Genomic DNA, 21,095 nt, shown 5'->3' on the forward strand with positions numbered 1-21,095 from the left:
GTGTGCAGTAGCTTTTAAGTTTGATATAGCGCAACTTGTTTATTTTTGCTTTTTTGCCCAGGCTTTTGGTGTTGTATCCAAAAAAATTATTGCCAAGACCAATGTCAAGTAGCTTTTTCCCCATTTTTTCTTGCAGCAGTTTTACAGTTTCAGATTTTACGTTTAAGTCTTGAATCCATTCTGAGTTAATTTTTGTCAGTGGTATAAGATAGTGATCCAATTTCAATCTTTTGCATATGAATATCCAATTTTCCCAGCACCATTTATTGAAAGGACTATCATTTCTTCATTTTGTGTTCTTGGTAAGTAACCTGGTCAAAGATTAGTTGACCATGTAGTCATGGCTTTATTTCTAGACTTTCTATTTTATTTCAGTGGCCTTGATGTCTGTTTTATGCCATTACTGTTTTGATAATATAGTTTAGAATTACGAAATGTGATACCTCCAGCTTTACTGTCTTTGCTCAGGGTTGCTTTGGCTATTTGGGATCTTTTGTGGTTCTACACAAATTTTAGGATTTTTTTTCTAATTCTGTGAAAAATGCCAATGAAATAATTATAAAGATTCCACACAATGTGATACATTGATGATGTATTACAGAATTGTACACTTGAAACCTGTGTAACTTTACTAACCAGTAAACTTTAATTTTAAAAAAAATGATTGGAAAACAAAAAGATTGCATTGAATCTATAGGTCACTTTTGATAGTATGGACATTTAACAGTGTTCTTCCAATCTATGAACGTAAGGTATCTTTGCATTCTTTCAACAGTGTCTTACAGTTTCATTGTACAGATCTTGCATTTCCTTGGTTAAATTTGCTCCCAAGTATTTTAATTTTTTTTTATGCGATTGTAAGGGATTGTGTTCTTAATTTCTTTTTCAGATAGTTCAGTGTTTGTGTATAGATATGCAACTGATTTTTGTGTGGTGATTTTGTACCCTGCAATTTTAGTGAGTTCGTTTATTAGTTCTAACAGTTTTTTTGGTGGAGTCTTCAGTGTTTTCTCTATATAAGATTGTATCACCTTCAAACAGAGACAATCTTACTTTTTCCGTTCCAGCCGGGATCCTTTTATTTATTATGCTTATCTCATTGCTCAGGCTAGTACTTACAGTATTTGAATAGAAGTGGCAAGAGGGGGCATCCTTGTCTTGTTCCTGATATTAAAGGAAAACCTTTTAGTCTTTCTCCACTGAGCATGATGTGATCAGTGGACTTGTCATATATGGCCTCTAGTAGTTAAGTTACATTCCTTCTACACCTGGTTTCTTGATGTTTTTATCATGAAAGGATGTTGAATGTTGCCAAATACTTTTTCTGCATCATTGAGATGATCATATATTCTTATCTTGTATTCTATTAATGTGGTGGATTTATTTTGGAGCATTTTGTTGAGAAATTTTACATGTATATTCATCGGGAATATTGGCCTGTATTTTCCTTTTCTTGTAGTATCCTTATCTGGCTTTGTTATCAGGGTAATGCTGGCCTCGTAAAATGAATTGGGAATGTTTCTTCCTCTTTGATTTGTTGGAAGAATTTAGAAGGAATGCATTAATTCTTCTGTAAATGGTTGGTAGAATTCACCAGTGAAACCATTTAGTCCTGGACTTTTTTTTCTAGGGAGGTTTTTAGTTACTGATTTAATATTCTTAGTCATTATTGGTCTGTTCAGATTTTCTGATTCTTCATGATTCAGTCTCGATAGTTTGTATGTTTCTAGGATTTTATCATTTCTTCTAGGTTATCCAATTTTTTGATGTATAATTATTCATATTCTTTTGTGATCCTTTGTATTTCTGTGCTATGAGTTGTACTGTCTCCTCTTTCATTTCTGATTTTACTTAATTGAGTCCTCTCTTTTTTTCTTAGTGTTGCTAAAGATTTCTCTATTTATTTTATCTCTTCAAAAAACAGTTCTTTAATTTTTCCTATTGGTTTTCTGATTTCTATTTCATTTATTCCTGCTCTAATCATTGTTATGTTTTCTTTCTGCTAACTTTAACCATAGTTTGTTTTTGTTTTTTTAGCATTTTGAAGTATGAAGTTAGGGTGTTTTTGAGATCTTTCTTTGTTCTTAATGTAGATATTTATTGCTTTAAACTTCCCTCCTAGAAGTGCTTTTTCTGCATCATATAAATTTTGGTATATTTTGTTTTTTATTTTCATTTGTTTCAAGATTTTTTTTATTTCCCATTTGATTTATTCTTTGACTCTTTGGTTGTTCAGGAGTGTGTTAATTTCCACTTATTTATGAATTTTCCGTTTTTCCTCCTGTTATTGATTTCTAGTCTCATGCCACTGTGGTTGGAAAAAAATACTTGATATAATTTCAGTCTTCTTAAATTTTTAATAATTTTTTTGTTTAACATGATCTCTCTGGGAAAATATTCTGTTTACTTCTGAGAAGAATATGTATTCTGTTCCTGTTGGATGGAATACCTGTATATGTCTGTTAGGTCTATTTGGCCTAAAGTATAACTCATGTCCAATGTTTCTTTAATGTCTGTATGATCTATCCATTGTTGAAGTCCCCTACTATTATTATTTTGTTGTCTATTTCTTTCTTCAGATCTGTCAGTATTCAGGGGCTCCAATGTTGGGTGCATACAGATTTGCATTTGTTGTAACCTCTTGATTAATTGACCCCTATAAGTAATTTTCTTTGCCTCTTTTTACAAGTTTTGATTTGTCTATTTTTTCTTATGTCAATGTACATAGTTACCTCTGCTCTCTGTGTTTATATACCTATCTGTGCATCACTACCAAATGTTATTATTAAACTCTTAAGTTCCTCGAGGGTAATTATTCTATGTACTTCTTTTTGTATGTCATTGTGCATAGCTGCAATTGTAGAATAGCTTTTGGCTATCATGGAAATGATAATATTCTTTTAACAATATTTTTACCTCTTTATGGTTTTATTTTATAGTTAAGAATGTGGTTTTATGGATTTCATTTCTAAAAATGAAGCAAAGAACATTTCTTTAAAAATGCTGAGAAAATGGGTAGTAAGGGTCACATATTTGGTGCCAGCAAATAATTGGCTGGTAGAAGAACTTCTTGGTAGGTTCTTAAATTGCTTTCCTTCCTCAGTACATTGAGGGTGGGGCTAAGTTAGCATTGATGGATAGAATTTCTTCCAGTTCTTTGAGGGGAACTTTTCTGTGACCCAGATAAAATGTTGGTTAGTGAAATGTAGTCCCAGCTTTTTACATGGCCAGGATGAGAAGTAAGTGCCACCTATGGATATGTTGGGCAGGGTCAGTTATACTTAGTGTTACTAGAATTTCCATTTAGACTCTGATGATCAAAATATACTTGCTTAGCAGTAGATAAGGTGAAGCATTAAATTTCCAGAGAGATTTGAAGTGCTTCTAAAGCATCTATAATGTTGAGTTTTTAAATGATATTCTAACCAACTCAGTCTTCCCCTACTCCTCTATAAATAAAGAAAATTTAAATTCTTGTGAAACTGGTTTGTGTTTATGTGTAGTTAGAAAGTACCTATTTATTTTTGATAGGCTGAGTTTCAATATAAAAATAATTGCTGGGGGTCTAGCTGGAAGAGAATGGTCTTTCAAGGGTCACCATTCAGTTCCTTAGATTCCACAGCATTAGACATTCTCTAAATTTATTTTTACAGGTTAAGAACTCAAGCTGTATTTAAGTCAAGAGAAATGGTTGCTGATAAAGAGTTTACTAAGCCCCGAGAGCTCAACCTGGATGTGAATGGGAGTGACACTGGACCAAGGTAAACTTAAATGGTGTGTCAAGGCTAGAAGATGTAGGATACAGATATTAAGGATATGTTTGGTGTATATACATTGGTAAATCCAATATTTTGATTATACAAATACATACATTCTCATTGTAAAATTTCAAAATATATAGAAAAGTATAAAGAAGAAAATAAAAACTGTCCATATTCTTCCAGAGACAATCCTTTGAGTCCTTTTCCCCTGTCTATCTTTCTTTTATAATTATATATTCTGTATTGAAGTAATACAGATAGTGCTTATGCAGATTTTTATTTTTTGCCTTTTGTTAGTGTGCCATATTTTGTTAGTAAATTTTTATCAAAACAACTTAATTCACTCAACAAATATTTATTGTTTGACATCTATTTTTCAGTATTTATCTATAAGCCTATTGTTGGCTAATACAGGGCTTTGCTATTATAAATTATGCCTTCAAGACCATTTCTATAAGTAAATTATTGACTTTATCTCTACCTATTTCCTTGGTATAGGTTCCTATAAATGGACTGCTAGCTCATAGTATGTATATGAATCCTTTTAAGATTCTTGATTCACATTAACAAGTTACTTTCCATAGGTTGCTTTAACATAGAAGTTAAATCAATTCATACCACCAGAACTATGTTTGAGAATTCTCTTTTCATGAAATTTGAAGAATTTGGGAACATTATTTTTACAAATACATACATTTTTCCCTATTTTTTTCCTCCTCCTCTTTTGGGACTACATTTACTTTTTTTTTTTTTTTAAGATTTTATTGGGGAACAGTGTGTACTTCCAGGACTTTTTTCCAAGTCAAGTTGTCCTTTCAATCTTAGTTGTGGAGTGTGCCGTTCAGCTTCAAGTTGTTGTCCTTTCAGTCCTCCATGCTCCTAACTCCGAAGGCTGCCAGTTCGATTCCCATATGGGCCAGTGGGCTCTCAACCACAAGGTTGCCAGTTCAATTCCTTGAGTCCCGCAAGGGATGGTGGGCAGCGCCCCCTGCAACTAAAATTGAACACAGCACCTTGAGCTGAGCTGCCGCTGAGCTCCCGTATGGCTCAGTTGGTTGGAGCGTGTCCTTTCAACCACAAGGTTGCCGGTTCGATTCCTTGAGTCCCGCAAGGGATGGTGGGTGGCGCCCCCTGCAACTAGCAACGGCACCTGGACCTGGAGCTGAGATGCGTCCTCCAGAAATAAGACTGAAAGGACAACTTGAAGCTGAATAACACCCTCCACAACTAAGATTGAAAGGACAACAACTTGACTTGGAAAAAAGTCCTGGAAGTACACACTGTTCCCCAATAAAGTCCCGTTCCCCTTCCCCAATAAAAATCTTTAAAAAAAAAAAAAAATCATTGCTAAGTTACTTTAACTTTACCTAGATTCTTGAGTCTGCCCTGTTTATGTGTAGTACAGGGTCAGCCAGAACTGGCAGGATTGTTACATAGAATTTGAATCTTGTATTCTTTCTCTCTCCTCTCCAGAATTTTTCCCTTTTCATTTACTCTTATACTTTAAGGAGGCCCTTGAGCTAAAGGACACTTAAAAAAAAAAAGAATTAGGGACTCTCCCAATGACACTATCTATTTCAAATGCTGAGCCTAGTCTTGTTTCTGCTTGCATTTGGCCGCTCTTCAGTGCTTCAGGTTTGTTTTTGTTTTTCTCCCAGAGTTTATAGTTGTTGTTACCTGTGGAAGATTTGGTTCTATAAGAACTACTCAAGCCATTTTCAGAAGCAGAACCAAATAATTCTCATTTTAGCACAATTTTGCCATAATTTATCTTTCTAATTGTGGTAAAATATACATAACAAAATTTACCCTCGCAACTATTTTTTGGTGTACAGTTCATATTGTTGACCAGCCAATCTCCAGAACTGTTTTTTGTTGCAAAACAAACTGTGTACCCATTAAACTCCTCCCCATTTCTTCTCTCCCCCAGTTTCCACTCTTTAGAGACAAGAAGTTTTGACTCTTTTCTATGTTTCCTTTTTTTATCTGTTTCTTCTAGTATTTATATCCATATTTCTGAATAACAGATTTATGTAGGTATTAAGTATTCACTTTCTCCTATGAAAGAAGAAATAATTTAGCTCTCACAGATAGCCATCCTATTTTCTCTCTTTTCCCCTCCCTCCATTCCTTCTATTTTCTTCTCCCTCTCCCCCTCTGCCACTTTCTCTAACATACATATTGACACACATGATATTTCTTTCTTTCTGTTCTCTGAACATAACTATATCACACAATATGCTTACAATGAGACTGCAGATATTTTATACACAGCTGGGCCATGTACTGTATGATTGTTAAATTTAGTTTTTATATAATTGTTTTCTCTAAAGTTTAAAATTGCCTTATTTTCTGTGAACTCATTCATTTATTAATTCACTCAAATATTTATAGTTTCCCACCAGGTGCTTGGCACATTCTAGACTTTGGGGCATATAATAGTACACAAAACACAAAAATTTCTGACCTTATGCAATTTACATTTCCATGTCTTGTCATTCCCAAATTCACCCAGAAATTATAATTATCTAAACATATCTTTACATATTAGTTATTCTATCATATCTCTTCATTGCTTTCATTTTTTGCTATTTTTCCTTCTTATTTTTCCTTTGTTTTTTTAGATATCCCTCCTGGATCTCTCTATAATCCTGTACTAGTCTAAACCAGTTATTCTCTAGGCTTCCTGTCTAGTGATTTATGCTTAAATTTCCCTTATCCATCATCTTGGAAATTTTCTTCATTTCTTTTCTGGGTATTTTCCCCTTTTGTTGGATCACATGTTATCTGTCCTCTTTTTGGTTTATACTCATTTTCCTGAAACATGTCTTTCAATGCTTACTGAGAAGGAGTACAGAGGCAATAACTTTTTTGAGACCTCATACCTATGAAAAATGTCTTACGTCTATCTTCATCTTTAGTGTATAGTTTAGATGGATATAGATTCTTAGTTGGTTATTATTTTTCCTCAGAAGAGGTAGAAGGTGTGTTACATTATTGTAGTTTTTGTTGCCATTAACAAGTTTGGTGTAATTTAATTCTTTATCTTTTTTATGTGACCTTTTCTCCATGGAACTATTAGAATCGTATTTTCTCTGCATTGTTCTAAAAATTAATGCCAGTGTGCATTTGTTGAACCTTTTTGTATTAATTATGCTGAATAATCAATGGATTCTTTCACCTGGGAAAACTTCCTTCAATGAAAAGCTATTGAAAGTTCTCCAAATAGATGAGCAAGGCTTGTCAACTGATGGGCTTCACTGTGGGGTAATCAGGTAGGAATCAGGGCATGGGGACCCTCTATTAGAATCCGTAGGTCTTTGGGGGACCCTCTGTTGGTATCTGTAGGTCTTTAGTCTTGGGATAGTCAGTTTCCCTAGGGATAAATCTTCTGCCTGCGTAGAAAGAAGGGATGGGAGCATCGCATGAGCTTGGCTGCCAATGTGGGCATCTCTGTGGAGGAAGAGAAACAGTACCCAACACTCATTATGTAGGCTTTCACTTAATACCTTGTTTAACTATATGGTATTTCTGCCCTTAACTATATTTTAGGCCCCCAAGACAGGAGTCTCCAGGGGAGTGAACTTCCAGTCTTCTCAAGGTGGGGAGAAATAGTTGACTGACTCTGGAGATAAAGGGGGGAGTCTTGGATATTTTACTGCTATACAGACTTTCATCCAGCCAGGCCTACAGTCCCACTTGCATTCCTACCTGTCTTCTCTAATCCCCGAGCCTTTCAGGAGTTCTCTGGCATGTTTCAGCTTCACCTCCTCTTCTGCCCCAGCCAGCACATATTTCAGTTTTGATTTTTCTAGTTGGCTTATTGGTTTGAACTCATACATCTGCTTTCAAGCCTTCTAAAATTTTGTAACATGTCCTATTTTTTTTGTCCATTCCTCTTCAGTTTTCTGCCATCAGATAATTTTATGTCGTTTTTATACTTTTACTATAAGTTTTAGAGATTTCAGAAGGGAATAGAGATTTGTTTTCAATCAGCCATGTAAATTGGCTCTCTAGTGTTGATTTATATAAACAATAGTTGATCAGTTTACTAGGTGGAAAATAGCATGCTACTCTAATTTACAGTTATTCAATAAGAATGAATCTTTTCGTTTGTATATTATTATCCCTTTGTGTTTCTTTGTAGAATCTTCATTTCCTGACTATATCCACATTTTTTTATATAGGGGCATTATATATCTTCTTTAGTTGATACGTAAGAACTTTTTATTATGGTATTTGCTTTGAATTTAAAATAATTTTTCTTATTCTTAGGGATATTCATATTTAGCTATATCTTCATATTTACTTGCTTGCTAGGAAAAATATATATAAGATGCTGATTAGCCAAAAGTAGAAAATAGTACATACCCATAATCATATCATCTAAATATAATCTTAGCATATAACTTCTAGATCTTATTTCTTTATGAGTATGTGATGTATATTGATAGTATACATTTTGTTTCATATTCCACTTTATTTTAATCAAACTTTGCTAAATTAAAAAAAAAACACCATTTTCTTGTAAAAAGTAAAATATCCAAAGACACATCAAGAAAAGATGTCATCTTTCATTCCCTATTCTATTCCCTATCTTGACTGTCTTGCTTGAATTAATGTTAGCACCCTAATGCGTATCCTTCTATACCTTTTCTTTATTTCATATATGTATATATATATGAATATATATATGTATATATATATGAAACATTTGTAAACATTCAAGATCAAACTGAACATTAGTTGTTCATTTTTCTCCCATTTAACAGTACTTAATGGTCATCTATGGGATTTTTTTTTTTTTTTACATGTAGCACTATGGCAAGCAGAATAATTGCCCCCCCCCCCACTTCCCAAAGATGTGTGTGCTCTGATCCCTGGAACCTCTCAAATATTACCTTACGTGGCAAAGGAACTTTGTAGATATGATCAAGGGAACAGACCTTGAAATGAGAGGCTACCCTGGATTATCTGGGTGGTCCCAGTCTAATCACATGAATCCTAAAAAGTGGAGAAACTTTTCTTGCTGGTGAGAGAGATGAAATGGAAGGAGGAGAAGCTAGTTCAAGCATGAGAGTGACTTAACCTGCCATTGCTGGCTTTGAAGATGGAGGAAAGAGGTCACAAGTGAAGCAATGCAAGAAGCCTCCAGAAGCTCAGAGGAATCCTCAGCTGGCAGCCAGCAAGGAAACGGGAACCTCAGTCCTCCAACTGCAAGGAGCTAAATTCTACCAACAGCCCAAATGAGCAAGGAAACATCCTGTTCTAGAGCCTTCAGAAAGGAACGTAGTCCTGCCTATACCTCAGTGTTAGCCCAGTGAGACCTGTGTCAGACTTCTAATTACAGAACTACAGAATAATAAATTTATGTTGTTTAAGCCACTACATATGTGCTAACTTGTTATAGCAGCAATAGAAAACTAATACAAATACTAACTTGTTTCTTATAAATGCATAATAGTCCATGGGTTCTATATGCACTATAACTTATCCATCACTTCTATTGTTGGATATTCAAGTTATTTCAAGTTCTTTACCAATACACAATATGATGCTATAACAAGCATGACCATACTTATTCTTGTGTTCTGCTCCTTCTGTTTTGTTAGGATAAACACCCCAAAATGAAATTTCTGGGTCAAAGGCTATTTCTACATAAGGATATTTTGATATAATATATAATTCTAAATTACAGTGGTTCGAAAAAAAAATTACAATGGTCCGTGCCAATTTTCTTTTCCAAAAGGTTATAGCAATTCATACTCCCACTTGCAGTTTATGAAAGTTTTCATCACTGCTATTCAGGTAAGTGTCATGAATGCTTTGAAAGCTAGTGCTTCAGTCTGAGAGGTGGACATGCTTTAAAAGTTCAGGTGCATCTGAGCATACATGTCCTGCATTCAAGTGATTATGACAAAAATAAGATAAGACTAGACACTGCTTTCAAAAAAATTTTTCCCAATATGCCTTTGATAAGACCATAGGCCTTTTAAATTGTTAATCTACATTATAAGAGTTTGAAGAAACTCTTGCACCTGCTTCCAAAGTCTGACAGTCATTGGAAAACTAAGAATTCTCAATCAAGATCCCTGAAATTATTTAATCTAATGTGAATTTAAAAGAAGTAAAGGCAATGAGTTCATTTGCCTCCTTGATTCACGTGGCTATGGAAATGATGTTTGCCTTCTACTAACACCAGAAAGTTAGACTGGGTCAAGGGAGAATACCATACATCCTTGAGCAGGCTTTGTAGAATTATTTAAATAAAAATATCTGCTGATTTTAGAAAAGATGATATAATCAAGAATCGTTATAGGAAATGACCTTCTTTCTACATTGCAGGCTCTTTGATTTTGCCAGTAGAACTCCCTAGATAAAATTTAATTTTAAGCTAACTTTTGTTTATTTGGAAATTTAAATTATCTTAGTATTAAAAATACTCTGTGTATTTAAAATATTAAACTTACTCAAGTGAGGCATCAAGAATTTGGAACTAAAATAAATGAGATAATGAGGAAGTGAAAAACATATTTTTTTATAATTAACAGCTCATTTTGAGTTAATTATATACAATTACCAAAATCTAATTGCAATTTATTTTCTATTATCTGTGGGAAGAATCACAGGCAAGGGAGCTTACATTGCTGCCTTCCTGCATAAATGCTATAGAATGAGAATAAATAATATGTGAGGCTTTAATGACAAATAAGAGCAAATAGTAGGGCACAGCTGAGCCAAACGAGTGGAAGATAATTATCGCATGAAAGATGGTAATGACTTAAAAAGTCACAAGCAACTCTGATTGCTTATAGGGTTCTCTGGTTTGTTTTTTACTTAATTTGATGTTTGTTGGCTATGCAAAGATGACCCTTATAAATTAACATTAGTTTCATAATTCTACAGATTACCAGATAGCTGGCCATTTTTTTGTATTGTCACATGATACCAAGCAACTCAAGAAAAAAAAAAATTGTTTTTATGGCATTGGTAGACATTTATGCAGTTGGATACTCACAGATAGTGAACTCTAGGTTATGGAGCCACAGCTCATTTATAGAATTTGAATTGACCCATGAGCAAATAAATTTAAAATGGGAACCTAGGTGTCATTTGTTTTGCTCTAAAGTTAGGTTGTTTTGCTGCCAAGTTAGGAATAAGAAAAATTTTTATTAAACATCTATTATAAAAGAAAAAAAATGCCTGGCTTACTAAGTATACAGGGGATATAGAAAAGCCCCAACCTTCAAGTATTCTAATACTAGGGTAAAGCAAATATACAAGTATTTCTCATGTATATAGAATACAAGGACTATAAAAGAAATATAAAGATACTAAGAAAAGGTTTGTGGGGGAGGTAATATTTGAGCTAAGTCCTAAACACAGGGTAGAGTGATAGGCTAATTGTATCTATGGGAGCGAAGGAGAGAGAGAGAGAGGGAAACAGAGAGAGAGGGGGAGAGAGAGAGAGTGTTTCAGGTGGAAGAGGACATGGAGAGAGTCAGAATAAAGGAAGGAAATCATACAGTATTTGTGGGCAAGTGTGCTTTCATTTAACCAGAAGAGTAAGGGAAAATTAAACTAAAAATTAAATAATAAATTAGGTTATATTATGAAAGGGTTTATACATGTATCATGCCAAGGTTTTAGACCCATGTGATTGGAAGAATAAAAAAATCAGGAAAAGGAACTAATATGTGATGAAGACAGTTAATTTGATTTTAAAGATCATCGGAATAAGGGTCAAGAATTCTAGGTTTTAGTCTTTTCAGTAATTAGCCATGTGACTTTAAAGATAATACTATGTGCCTCAGTCTCCTTGCCTGTAAATGAGAGAGTTAAATTGGGTTTTTACTAAGAGTTTCTTCCATCTCTAACAGTTTGTGATTATTAAACAGGTTGAATTTCCAGGCAAAGCTATGTAGTATGCAAGCAGAAATTTGGATCTAAATCTCCTAAGAAAACTTGAAGTTAGTAATTTAGATTTGCATTGGTCATCTGCATTAGTGTTGCACTTGTGAGAATGGATATTAATTTCTTAGAAAAAATTTAGAGAAATATAAACAGACCATAGAAAATGCCTACATGTGGGAATCTGAAAGAATAAGAGTAACAATGTGAAAAGTTGACAAAGAAATAGCTGGTGCAGTGTCATGGAAACAAAAGAGGAAACGCTGAAATGGTACATTGGAAAGGAATTTGGTTGAGGGACTATAATTTTAAGGCTAAGACTAACCTATACATTTTTATAGTCTTGGGGAAGTGGCTAGTTAGTGAAGGAAGAGATTGCAGAAAATGAATAATTGATAGAGCGCAGTCCTAGGAAAGGTAAGAGTCAATTCAAATCACTTGTCAACGTCCCAGTTTTTTGTGCTGGCTTCTCTTTCTCTGCTTATATCTGGACTCACCCCTTTTTTCTTCTTTCTACACGTTCTCCCTATGGTTTTAAATATCCATAAACTGATGACTTGCAAATTTATCTCTAGAGGGTCAATCATTAAACCCATGGATCTTGTCATCTACGCAAGACTTCCACTAGACTGTCTAATAGACACCTCACAGATAACAAAGCTAAAACCAGAAATCTCGTTTCCCTTTTCTACCATCCAGTCACTCCATTTTCACCCTATCCCAGCCGTCTCCATTTCAATAAATAATACTGGCTACTCAAGTCAAAAGTGTTCTGTATTTCTCCCCTTTCTTCCCTCTCTTCTCCAAACAATCGATAAGCATGCTCTTTTTTTTTCCTATTCTACCTTTAAAATGTATACACTCCTCCCACCACAGTCCAAGCCTGGACTTCTGCAGAGGCTTCCTAAGTGGTCTGCTTTATGTATTTCTGTTCTTAACTGCCTACAATCCATTTTCCACAGCAACTAGAAATATCATTCAAAAATAGCAGTCTACTTCCTTGCCTAACACTCTTCCAAGACTCCTCAGTGCATGTAGAATAAATCTGAACTTGACTGTCTTAGAGTATCCTACATGGTCTGCTTCTGCTTACCTCATCATACCATTCTCCTTCTTAAATACTTAATGACCCACTACCCCCATTTTACTTAAAATTCAAATTTCTTACCGTGGCCTTTAGTGCCCTTTATGTTCTTCTATCTTGACTTTGCCCTTTCTTCCTTGCATCCGATGTTCCAACTGCATTGGCCTTGGTTTTCGTTTTAGTTTTTAATATATACTACATCATACCTATGTAAAAACATATATACAATCCTGTCCTTCCTAGTATTGACTTCTTTAGATGAGAGCTTAAATATCATCTCCTGGAGGGGTGCTTCTCTGCCTGGTCACTCTGTAAAGCATGTGTCGCCCGTTGTTCCCTGATTCAGTACTTTGAAGTCCCATATACCACCATCCAACTGGAGGCTTCATGAGTACAAGGATCCTAACTGTCTTGTTGCATATGATATGTCATTACATCCTCTACATGTTATGGAGATTGTATCTTCACCATATAGTCGGTGCTCATAAAATACTTGTGCAATAGATTTTTTTTAAATCTCAGTCTCTAAAGTATGAAGGGAGGTCATCAAGTAAGAAAGGTGACAGTAAGGATAACATCTAGCAGGAGGGTAGAGATACTTAAAATAGCCTCAAAGGAAGGTATAACAAGTTATCAAAAGAGCAATAAGAAATATTGCAACCACAATATAGAAATTCCCTCAAATTGATAAGATAAACTACCTCACATAGGCAATTCTCAGAAGAGTAAGCCCAAACAGCCAATACATATATAAAATCTTCTCACAACTAATCTTGGGAAGATGAAAATTAAAAACAATAAAAAGATAACGTGTTTAAATCAATAAACTGGCAATACTGAGTAAGTTTAGTAAAGTCACGTGTTAACAAGAATGTGGAGAAATAGGCACTTTGATGCACTGCTGGTGGGAATGCAAATTGCTAGAGCCACTTTGGTGGTCAATTTTGGAATTTCATTTTATAATTACTTTTAATTATCATTTATAGTTGGCACAGTAATTCCCCTTCTTCTAACTTCTCTTCATTTCTTTGCTCTTTGGAAGTCATAAATATCTTTTTGGCCTAAAGAATTGCTCATGCAAAAAGAGAACATTCCTCCAATTTCTCTTTCAAAGTTCTTTAACAACATGGCTGATTAAAATGGTGGGGATCACTGTTGTCTACCTTAGCCATGCTAGAAATCATCATTAAAAATGTAGTATTGGGCTTAGAGACACTGCAGTGTAAATATAAAGTAAAATGAGAAAAAAATTATTTCTATTAATTGAATATTACATAACTTCGATAATAGAGAAATTTTCAGGGATTGGACAGTTATCTTCCTGTCATCTCCCAAATGTTTGTGAGCTATAATATAAAAATCTGTTTCTCTTCAGAACTTTCTTCTTGACCCACATTTCAATCTTTTTTAAAATTCTTTACCTTTTTCATAAATATAAAAATCATCACTTAAGCAAAGAATTACCACTAATTTCATTCCCAGGTAACATACATCGACACAAAGTCTTCTGTGTGAATGTTCACAACAGCATTGTTCGTAAGAGCCAAAGAGTGGAAAGAAGCCAGACGGCCAGCAACTGGCTAATGGATAAACAAAACATCATATATTTATACAATGGGATATTGGCAGTAAAAAGGAATAAAGTACTAGTAATACCTGCTACAATATGGATGAACCTTTAAAACATGCTAGCTGAAAGAAGGTCATCACAAAAGACCACAAATTGTATCTTTCCATTGATATGCAATGTCCAGAAAAGGCAAATCTATCGATAAATGATGTAAATTAGTGATTGCCTAGTGATCGCAGGGGGTGGGAATGGGGAGCAACTGCCAATACGCATGAGGTTTCTTTTTGGGGTGTTGGAACTATTCTAAAATTAGATCGTGATGAAGTCTGCACAACTCTAAACTTACTAAGAATCACATTAAATGGGCAAATTTTATGGTATAAATTTATCTCACTAAAACTTTTAAAAATTGTCATCTATGTTTAGTAGTATTCAATATTCAAAATAAATTGAATGTAACTAAGAACAAAGGAAATGGTACAAAGCTTTGCTTGCTTTCAGACTACATAAGCCTTTCTCTCTTCCTCCTCTTTTTTTCTGCCCACTTACCCCTTCCTCTAGTTCTGAATTACTTCTCATCTTCATTCATAACAAATATAATGATAAAATAAGTAGGAACAAATATATTCAAACCCTATGTCCTAGGAGATGATAATTTGATTTTTTTTAATTATATAGAACCAACAATTTTAAAAGGATAAATTGGTGATAAACATACAATTTATTAAATCAACTTTTCCATTTTTTAATTTTAAGCAGTAAGAAAGATGGTTAGCACATCACCAACCTGGTACCTAGTCTGCCCATGCTTTAACTTGACCTTACATAGCCTTCAAGAGTAAAGCTTCGTTCTTACGGTTTATACTGGGGCACCTCCCTACTCTACCCTTCCCACAAACACTGGTTTTAAATGATAGGGAATAGACTGAAACATAGGACTACTTAAGGTTCTTCCAAACTGTTATCTACACATGCTTTGTAACTTTGCACATCAATGGCACTCAAATAGGAAAAGACAAACCTACTCCTACTTTGTATATGGTATAGCATAGCCTTAGAATCAGTTTCTTCATGTGTAATATCTACATGTTCTTGGCTCTGGATAATTTTTCATCACATTTCTCATCTCAGTACATCATGAATTTGTGGGATATTTTCTAAATGTCAATTCATATATTTTCAGAATGTTAGATTATTTGGCTGCCTGGCATTTTCCCAGAGTATGATGTATATATATTGGGGTAGGCGCTAGAGAGCATAATCTATAGAAATTAGAGAAATTTCCTGAAGAATATTGGTGCTACCATTGGTTAAATACAAGGAGTTAGATAATTAATTGTATAAACATTTGCACTCTGTCTGCTGTGCACAAATGGATGAGCTGGTGGTGGTTTTCGCCCTTCCCTCTTACGTACTTACACAAATCTTGGGGAAAGTAATTTTCCTCCCAGCCAACAATATTAGTGGGATTGGGGAATTGGAAGTTTTTATTGCCACTTGAGTCAGCTTGTTTTGATAACCTTACTCCCAGATTTGTTTGGAATGTGAGCAGTTTGATTTCTGTTTATACAGTGACTGCCTATCCTGTTCCAATCTGAAACATATGGGTCCTTGTCACAATATGGAACAGAGGTGGCATCTTGGATAGCGAACATTGTTTCCCAGGAGATAGAGAAAAGTAGTAGTCTTGGAGGGGTCAGCTGGTTAAAAAGGATCATTTATTCTTTAACCTGTTTTGCAATCCCCAATAAATAGATTAATCTAAAGCCTATAACTGCAGATTTAGTTGTCATACCAAATCTTTGGTAGAATTCGGAGGACTGTTTCTGAATATTATGACCTATTGATAAAATATCCAGGTTTTGTTTGTTTTTTTCTTTTTACATCTGTGTAAGATATTTCTGTGAAGGGAATCTGTAAACACATGGCTGTGTTTCATTTATACAACTGAAATATTTACAGTGGGAAGAGGGAGTAAGAGCTAAGACAAAATGGATGGAAACCAAAAGCATTTTACCAAGGCATCATATTGACATATAAGACTTTTATATGTAAAGGAGTAGAGAGAGCAAGGTTAAGACCAGTGATTATTAATTTGATTGATTTATTCTTGTTTTCAGACGTCCTAAGAGTTCTCGGTGAACGTAAAATTTTTAGATGCCATAAAGTTTTTATTTTTAATTAGCAGTGGTGTCAATTGGCTTTTCTAACCACCTGGATATACTTAAAATTTTATTTTTGGAATCAGGACAACTGAAGACACACAAGACAGACTCATAAAAACACAGAAATTTAAAAAAAAACAAGTTCCTTCTTATATTTGTAGAAGCAGGTATATAGGAACTTCCTAGGTGGACAGGGTAACCTGAGGTTTGTTTGAAGATAAGATGAAAAGGAATAATGGCTGTATTTCTGAGCATATATTTTGATTCTAAAGCATCTGAAGATATGGTTGTGACCTTGATTTGCCCATGGTAGTTTGTTGTAGGTAGATGCCTGTCTCAGAAGAACTGGACATGACATAGGACCAGTGCTAATTTTTTATAATCCTCCAAAGAAAATTTTATATTGAACTCAACTCATTTGTTTTTCACATTGCTCCTGTGGTGAAGAGGATTGATTTTTTTTATTTTATTTTTTTTTTTGCTGCTTTTGCTATTTGACATTTTCTTCTTTGGTAAACAATGTATGCAAGCCTTAATCCTTTAACCTTGAATCTGAGCCCTGGGCTGTTTGATGGAAAGAGAATTTTTCTTTGTTATATCATGTGACATGGTGAAGGATTGTATTAGTCAGGGTCAACCAGAGAAACAGAACCAAGAGGAGATGTATATAATGAGATGCATTGCAAGAAAATAGCTTAGGCAAGGAGGCAAGTCTGAAGTCCATAAGGCAGGCTGTCAGGAAGAACAGGCTAGAACTCTAAGGTACAGGCTGAAGCTGCTGTCCACAGTGGGGATTTGCTCTTTTTCAAGGAAGCCTCAGTTCTGCCTTAAAGACTTTTCAAAAAATTAAATCAGGCCCATCCAGACTACCTAAGATTTTATGGATTTTAATCACATCTGCAAAATACCTTCACAGCAACACCTAGATTAATGTTTGGTTAACTGGGGACTGTAGCCTAGCCAAGTTGACGTATGAAAAAGACCATCACAGCCCATCCCTTATCAACTTGGCATCCATATACATCTCCTTAAACCATACTTAATCTCCAAATAACGAGATAATGAAAAAGGTGTGTTTCCACTTAACATGATACAACTGAAAATATGGTAACCCATTCCCCAGAAGAGGATGTGAAGTCCTTGGGTAATGGTCACTCTTTTCCTTGATGTCCTATGGCTTCAATGCTGTGGTGTAAACGTAATTATTATTAATTCATCTTATGTTACATGATAAAGGGATAAGAAAGGAAAGAAAACCAAAATATTAGGTTTACACACACGCGCGCGCACACACATCTATAGCAAAGTAAGGAAGAAATACTCATAACTAGTACAGTCCTCATCTCTGCAACTGCCCGCATGGCTGTCGTTGCTGTTTATAACTACTTTCTTCCACTGCCCAGTCCACTACCCTTTGCTCTCAGCAAGCACTTCGGCTCGTCCTTGTTCTCTGTCTGGTGGGGTGACCCAAACCTTTATTCCTAAAAAGGTGCCAAACCACTAACAGTCGCACCTGAATTGGATTGTTATAGTTTCCATTGACTGGAATCATAGGATATAATACTAAGAGACACCCCAAGGGATCTCCTGTATTCCAGACATATTGTTACTTACCTCCATTGTGTAATAGCAACCCATTTCTTCTTGGAAATTATAATTCATAACCCCATCCTGTATAGTAACCCCCTTTCTTTGCCTTTTAATTTGGAGGCATGAAGAACCCAAAGTGGCCTGGTGCCAGTGTCAGCTTCCAGTTCAGTGGAACCATTGTTGTGTCTCCTGACGGAAGCATTCCTGCCTTTAGAATGAACCCCCACTCCCTGCCCCAGTCAAACAGACCCTAAGGTCATGGGAAAGGGATGCAAAAGATTTTGCTAATGGATCATTTAGGTAATAGTGACTTTCTATTCCTGCTTTCTTGGACCTGTGAATCCTGGCTTTAGATAGGTGTTGCCACCTAGCTGGAACTGTAGCTGGGTCTTCAAAGGCCATTTTACTGTTCTATCAAGATAGCTGCTTCATGATGATGGAGGATATGGTAAGACCAGTGAATTCCATGAGTGTGGGCCAATTTCCATACTTCATCTGTTGTGAAGTAAGTTCCTTGATCAGAAACAATGCTTCATAAAATACCATGATGGTGGATAAGGCATTCTGTAGGTTCATGGATAGTAATTTGGAAGAAGCATTGCATGCATAGAAGACAAATCCATATCCAGAGTAAATGTCTATTTCAGTAACACATATTTCCAGCCTCAGGATAGCTACTAATACTAGATACCTACAGTCTATTAGTTTAAAAGAGATACATTCTGAAGCAGTTCTGGAGTCCTCTTTCATGAGTGTCTTTACTTTATCGTCTCTCATGACAACACTCCATGTCACACATTGCTTCTGTTACAGCAATTTCTGTCAAATAAAAACATTACTGTGTGTCCTCATCCACCTTATTCACCGGATCTGGCATCGTGTGACTTCTGGCTCTTCCTCAAAGTCAAAATGACCATGAAAGGAAAACGTTTTGAATCAATTCAGGACATTGAAGCAGCCACAACAGTGCAACTAAGGACACTAAAATACCATAAGAATAGTAAGGTCAGGTGTTTTATTTATATTTGCTTATTTGTTTCCCTGTAAAATGATTCATAGAAGTTACTTTGGCTAAGATAGAAGGGGTAAAAAGCAACTTGACCTTACCTACAAAGAAAGGAGCATGAGAATAGATGAGTAATTATTTCTAATTCCTCCTGGTTTGGTAAAAGGCTTATGTAATCTTTGTTACTTTGTAAAGTGCAGAAATGTTGGATGGTGTTAGAAAGGAATGGTTTTACAAAAGAAATCAGAAAGTCTGGCAGTTTGTGCAGAGAGCCAGCCCAGAAATTCTCAAGGAGAACCAGAAAAGCCTGTAGTTCTGCCTGAAAGTGAAATTCCTAGCCGTGAGGTACTTTAGTGTTCTGATGAATTATAGAAATTCTGCTCTACTTGTCTTTCAATCATAAGTGTTTTACATGCAAAGGAAAAGTGAAAAAAAAAGATGCCTTTTCAAATTCCACCTCATTAGAAAGTTTGAAGAGTTTCTAAAAAGAATGAAGAAACTAATATGAAAGGCATCTGGAAGTATAAGATTCTGAACATGCATGTAGATTTTTGAAATTTCTCTAGCTTTCTTAAGAGGGGAAAATCACCGTCAGGTAGTTGGCAAATGGGAAAATATGACAGTAGAAAGAGAGGAAAAACCATTTCTGTTCTACCATACTTATACAATAGAAATTGTGCTTCTTGAAAAGTTATAATGAAAATAATAAAAACTAGGATATAAAGATGAATACTTAAAGTTTTAGAGCTTAAAGAGCCTATAGAGGCATTATCCATCTCACTCATTTTATCAATGTGCAAACTAAGTAAAGAAACTTGGAAAAGAACAAATTCATTCAATATATGTGCAACAATTTGAAAACACAAAACAGTAAAGAAAATTTCTAGATTCTAGCAGAATCAAGGAACTCTATTGTCTTGCATAAGAAAGGAGTTCAGGTTAGTTGATGATTCTCTTATACCCACTTGAAGGTAGCATTATGTAGACCTTACATAATTTATAAGAAAGTATGCCATCATTAGGAACTCTATATTGTTATAAAAGAATCTGTTGATACTCTTCAAATCTAGTTATTTATGTAAGTATGAGAATATGATTACATATTACAAAAATACATGTATTTCAGTAGGATCATGTCCTCCGCCAACTAGAAAAATGGATGTTGGACAGCCGGATGGCTAGTTGGTTAGAGAGTGAGCTCTCAACAACAGCAAGGTTGCTGGTTCAATTCCCGCATGGGATGGTGGGCTGCACCCCCTGCAACTAAAGATTGAAAATGGCAACTGGACTTGGAGCTGAGTGCGCCCTCCACAACTAGATTGAAGGACAACGACTTGGAGCTGATGGGCCCTGGAGAAACACACTGTTCCCTAATATGCCCCAATAAAATTTATATTTAAAAAAAGGTCTTAGCTGTAAGTGGAGTATGATGATTGGGAAAAACATTGAGAGCTAACTGTCCTAATCAAGAGAATCTCCAAGGGAGATTATGGCAGAAGTCTAATAACTTAGACTGGGTGACCTCCAGGCTAAATCAAGCCTACAGATATAGTTTGATTAGCACAATGTGTATAATAAACATTTAACATTTGAATGCATTTAGATGCCATAACAGGAGGCTAAAACAGAGCCCCAAATAGCAACATTTCAGGAAAAGGTCGAGGAAGAGGAGCCTGAAACAAGCAGTAAGAGAGACTGGTGGAAAACCAAGAGAAAATGACATCATAAAAGTCAAGGGGAGAAAGTGTTTCAAGAAGGCCGTGATGATTTTTGTATCATGCTGAAAGAGCAAGTGTGATAAGGCTGAACATGTGCCATTGAACTTAGCAACAGGGCTAGGAGGGCTGGAGGATGATGGGCTTTGGATTGAGTGGATGGTAATAACAAAGGGACTTAGCCATGAAAGAAGAGGCAGGGAACCATGTCTGCAGGTAGGTGTAGAGTCAGAGGAGGAATGTTTAAACGTTGTTGCCAAGAAGTCAGTAAAGATAAAGAGGTTGAAAATACA

The 21,095-nt window shown here is 35.2% G+C and overlaps 1 protein-coding gene across 3 annotated transcripts in view; it reads left to right on the forward strand.

The window, feature by feature from the left end:
• The window catches only part of KIAA1328 (KIAA1328 ortholog), a 262,140-nt gene that overhangs the window by 171,384 nt on the left and 69,661 nt on the right, over window positions 1-21,095 (forward strand). For all 3 annotated transcript variants that reach the window (XM_088797967.1, XM_019740831.3, XM_019740832.3), the window contains one exon: window positions 3,654-3,761. In XM_088797967.1, coding sequence (XP_088654093.1) covers window positions 3,654-3,761 — 108 coding nt within the window. The remainder of the gene's footprint in view (window positions 1-3,653; window positions 3,762-21,095) is intronic.

Source organism: Rhinolophus sinicus, chromosome 4 (assembly GCF_057876585.1).
Source record: "Rhinolophus sinicus isolate RSI-liver-muscle chromosome 4, RSI-T2T, whole genome shotgun sequence".
NCBI lineage: Eukaryota > Metazoa > Chordata > Mammalia > Chiroptera > Rhinolophidae > Rhinolophus > Rhinolophus sinicus.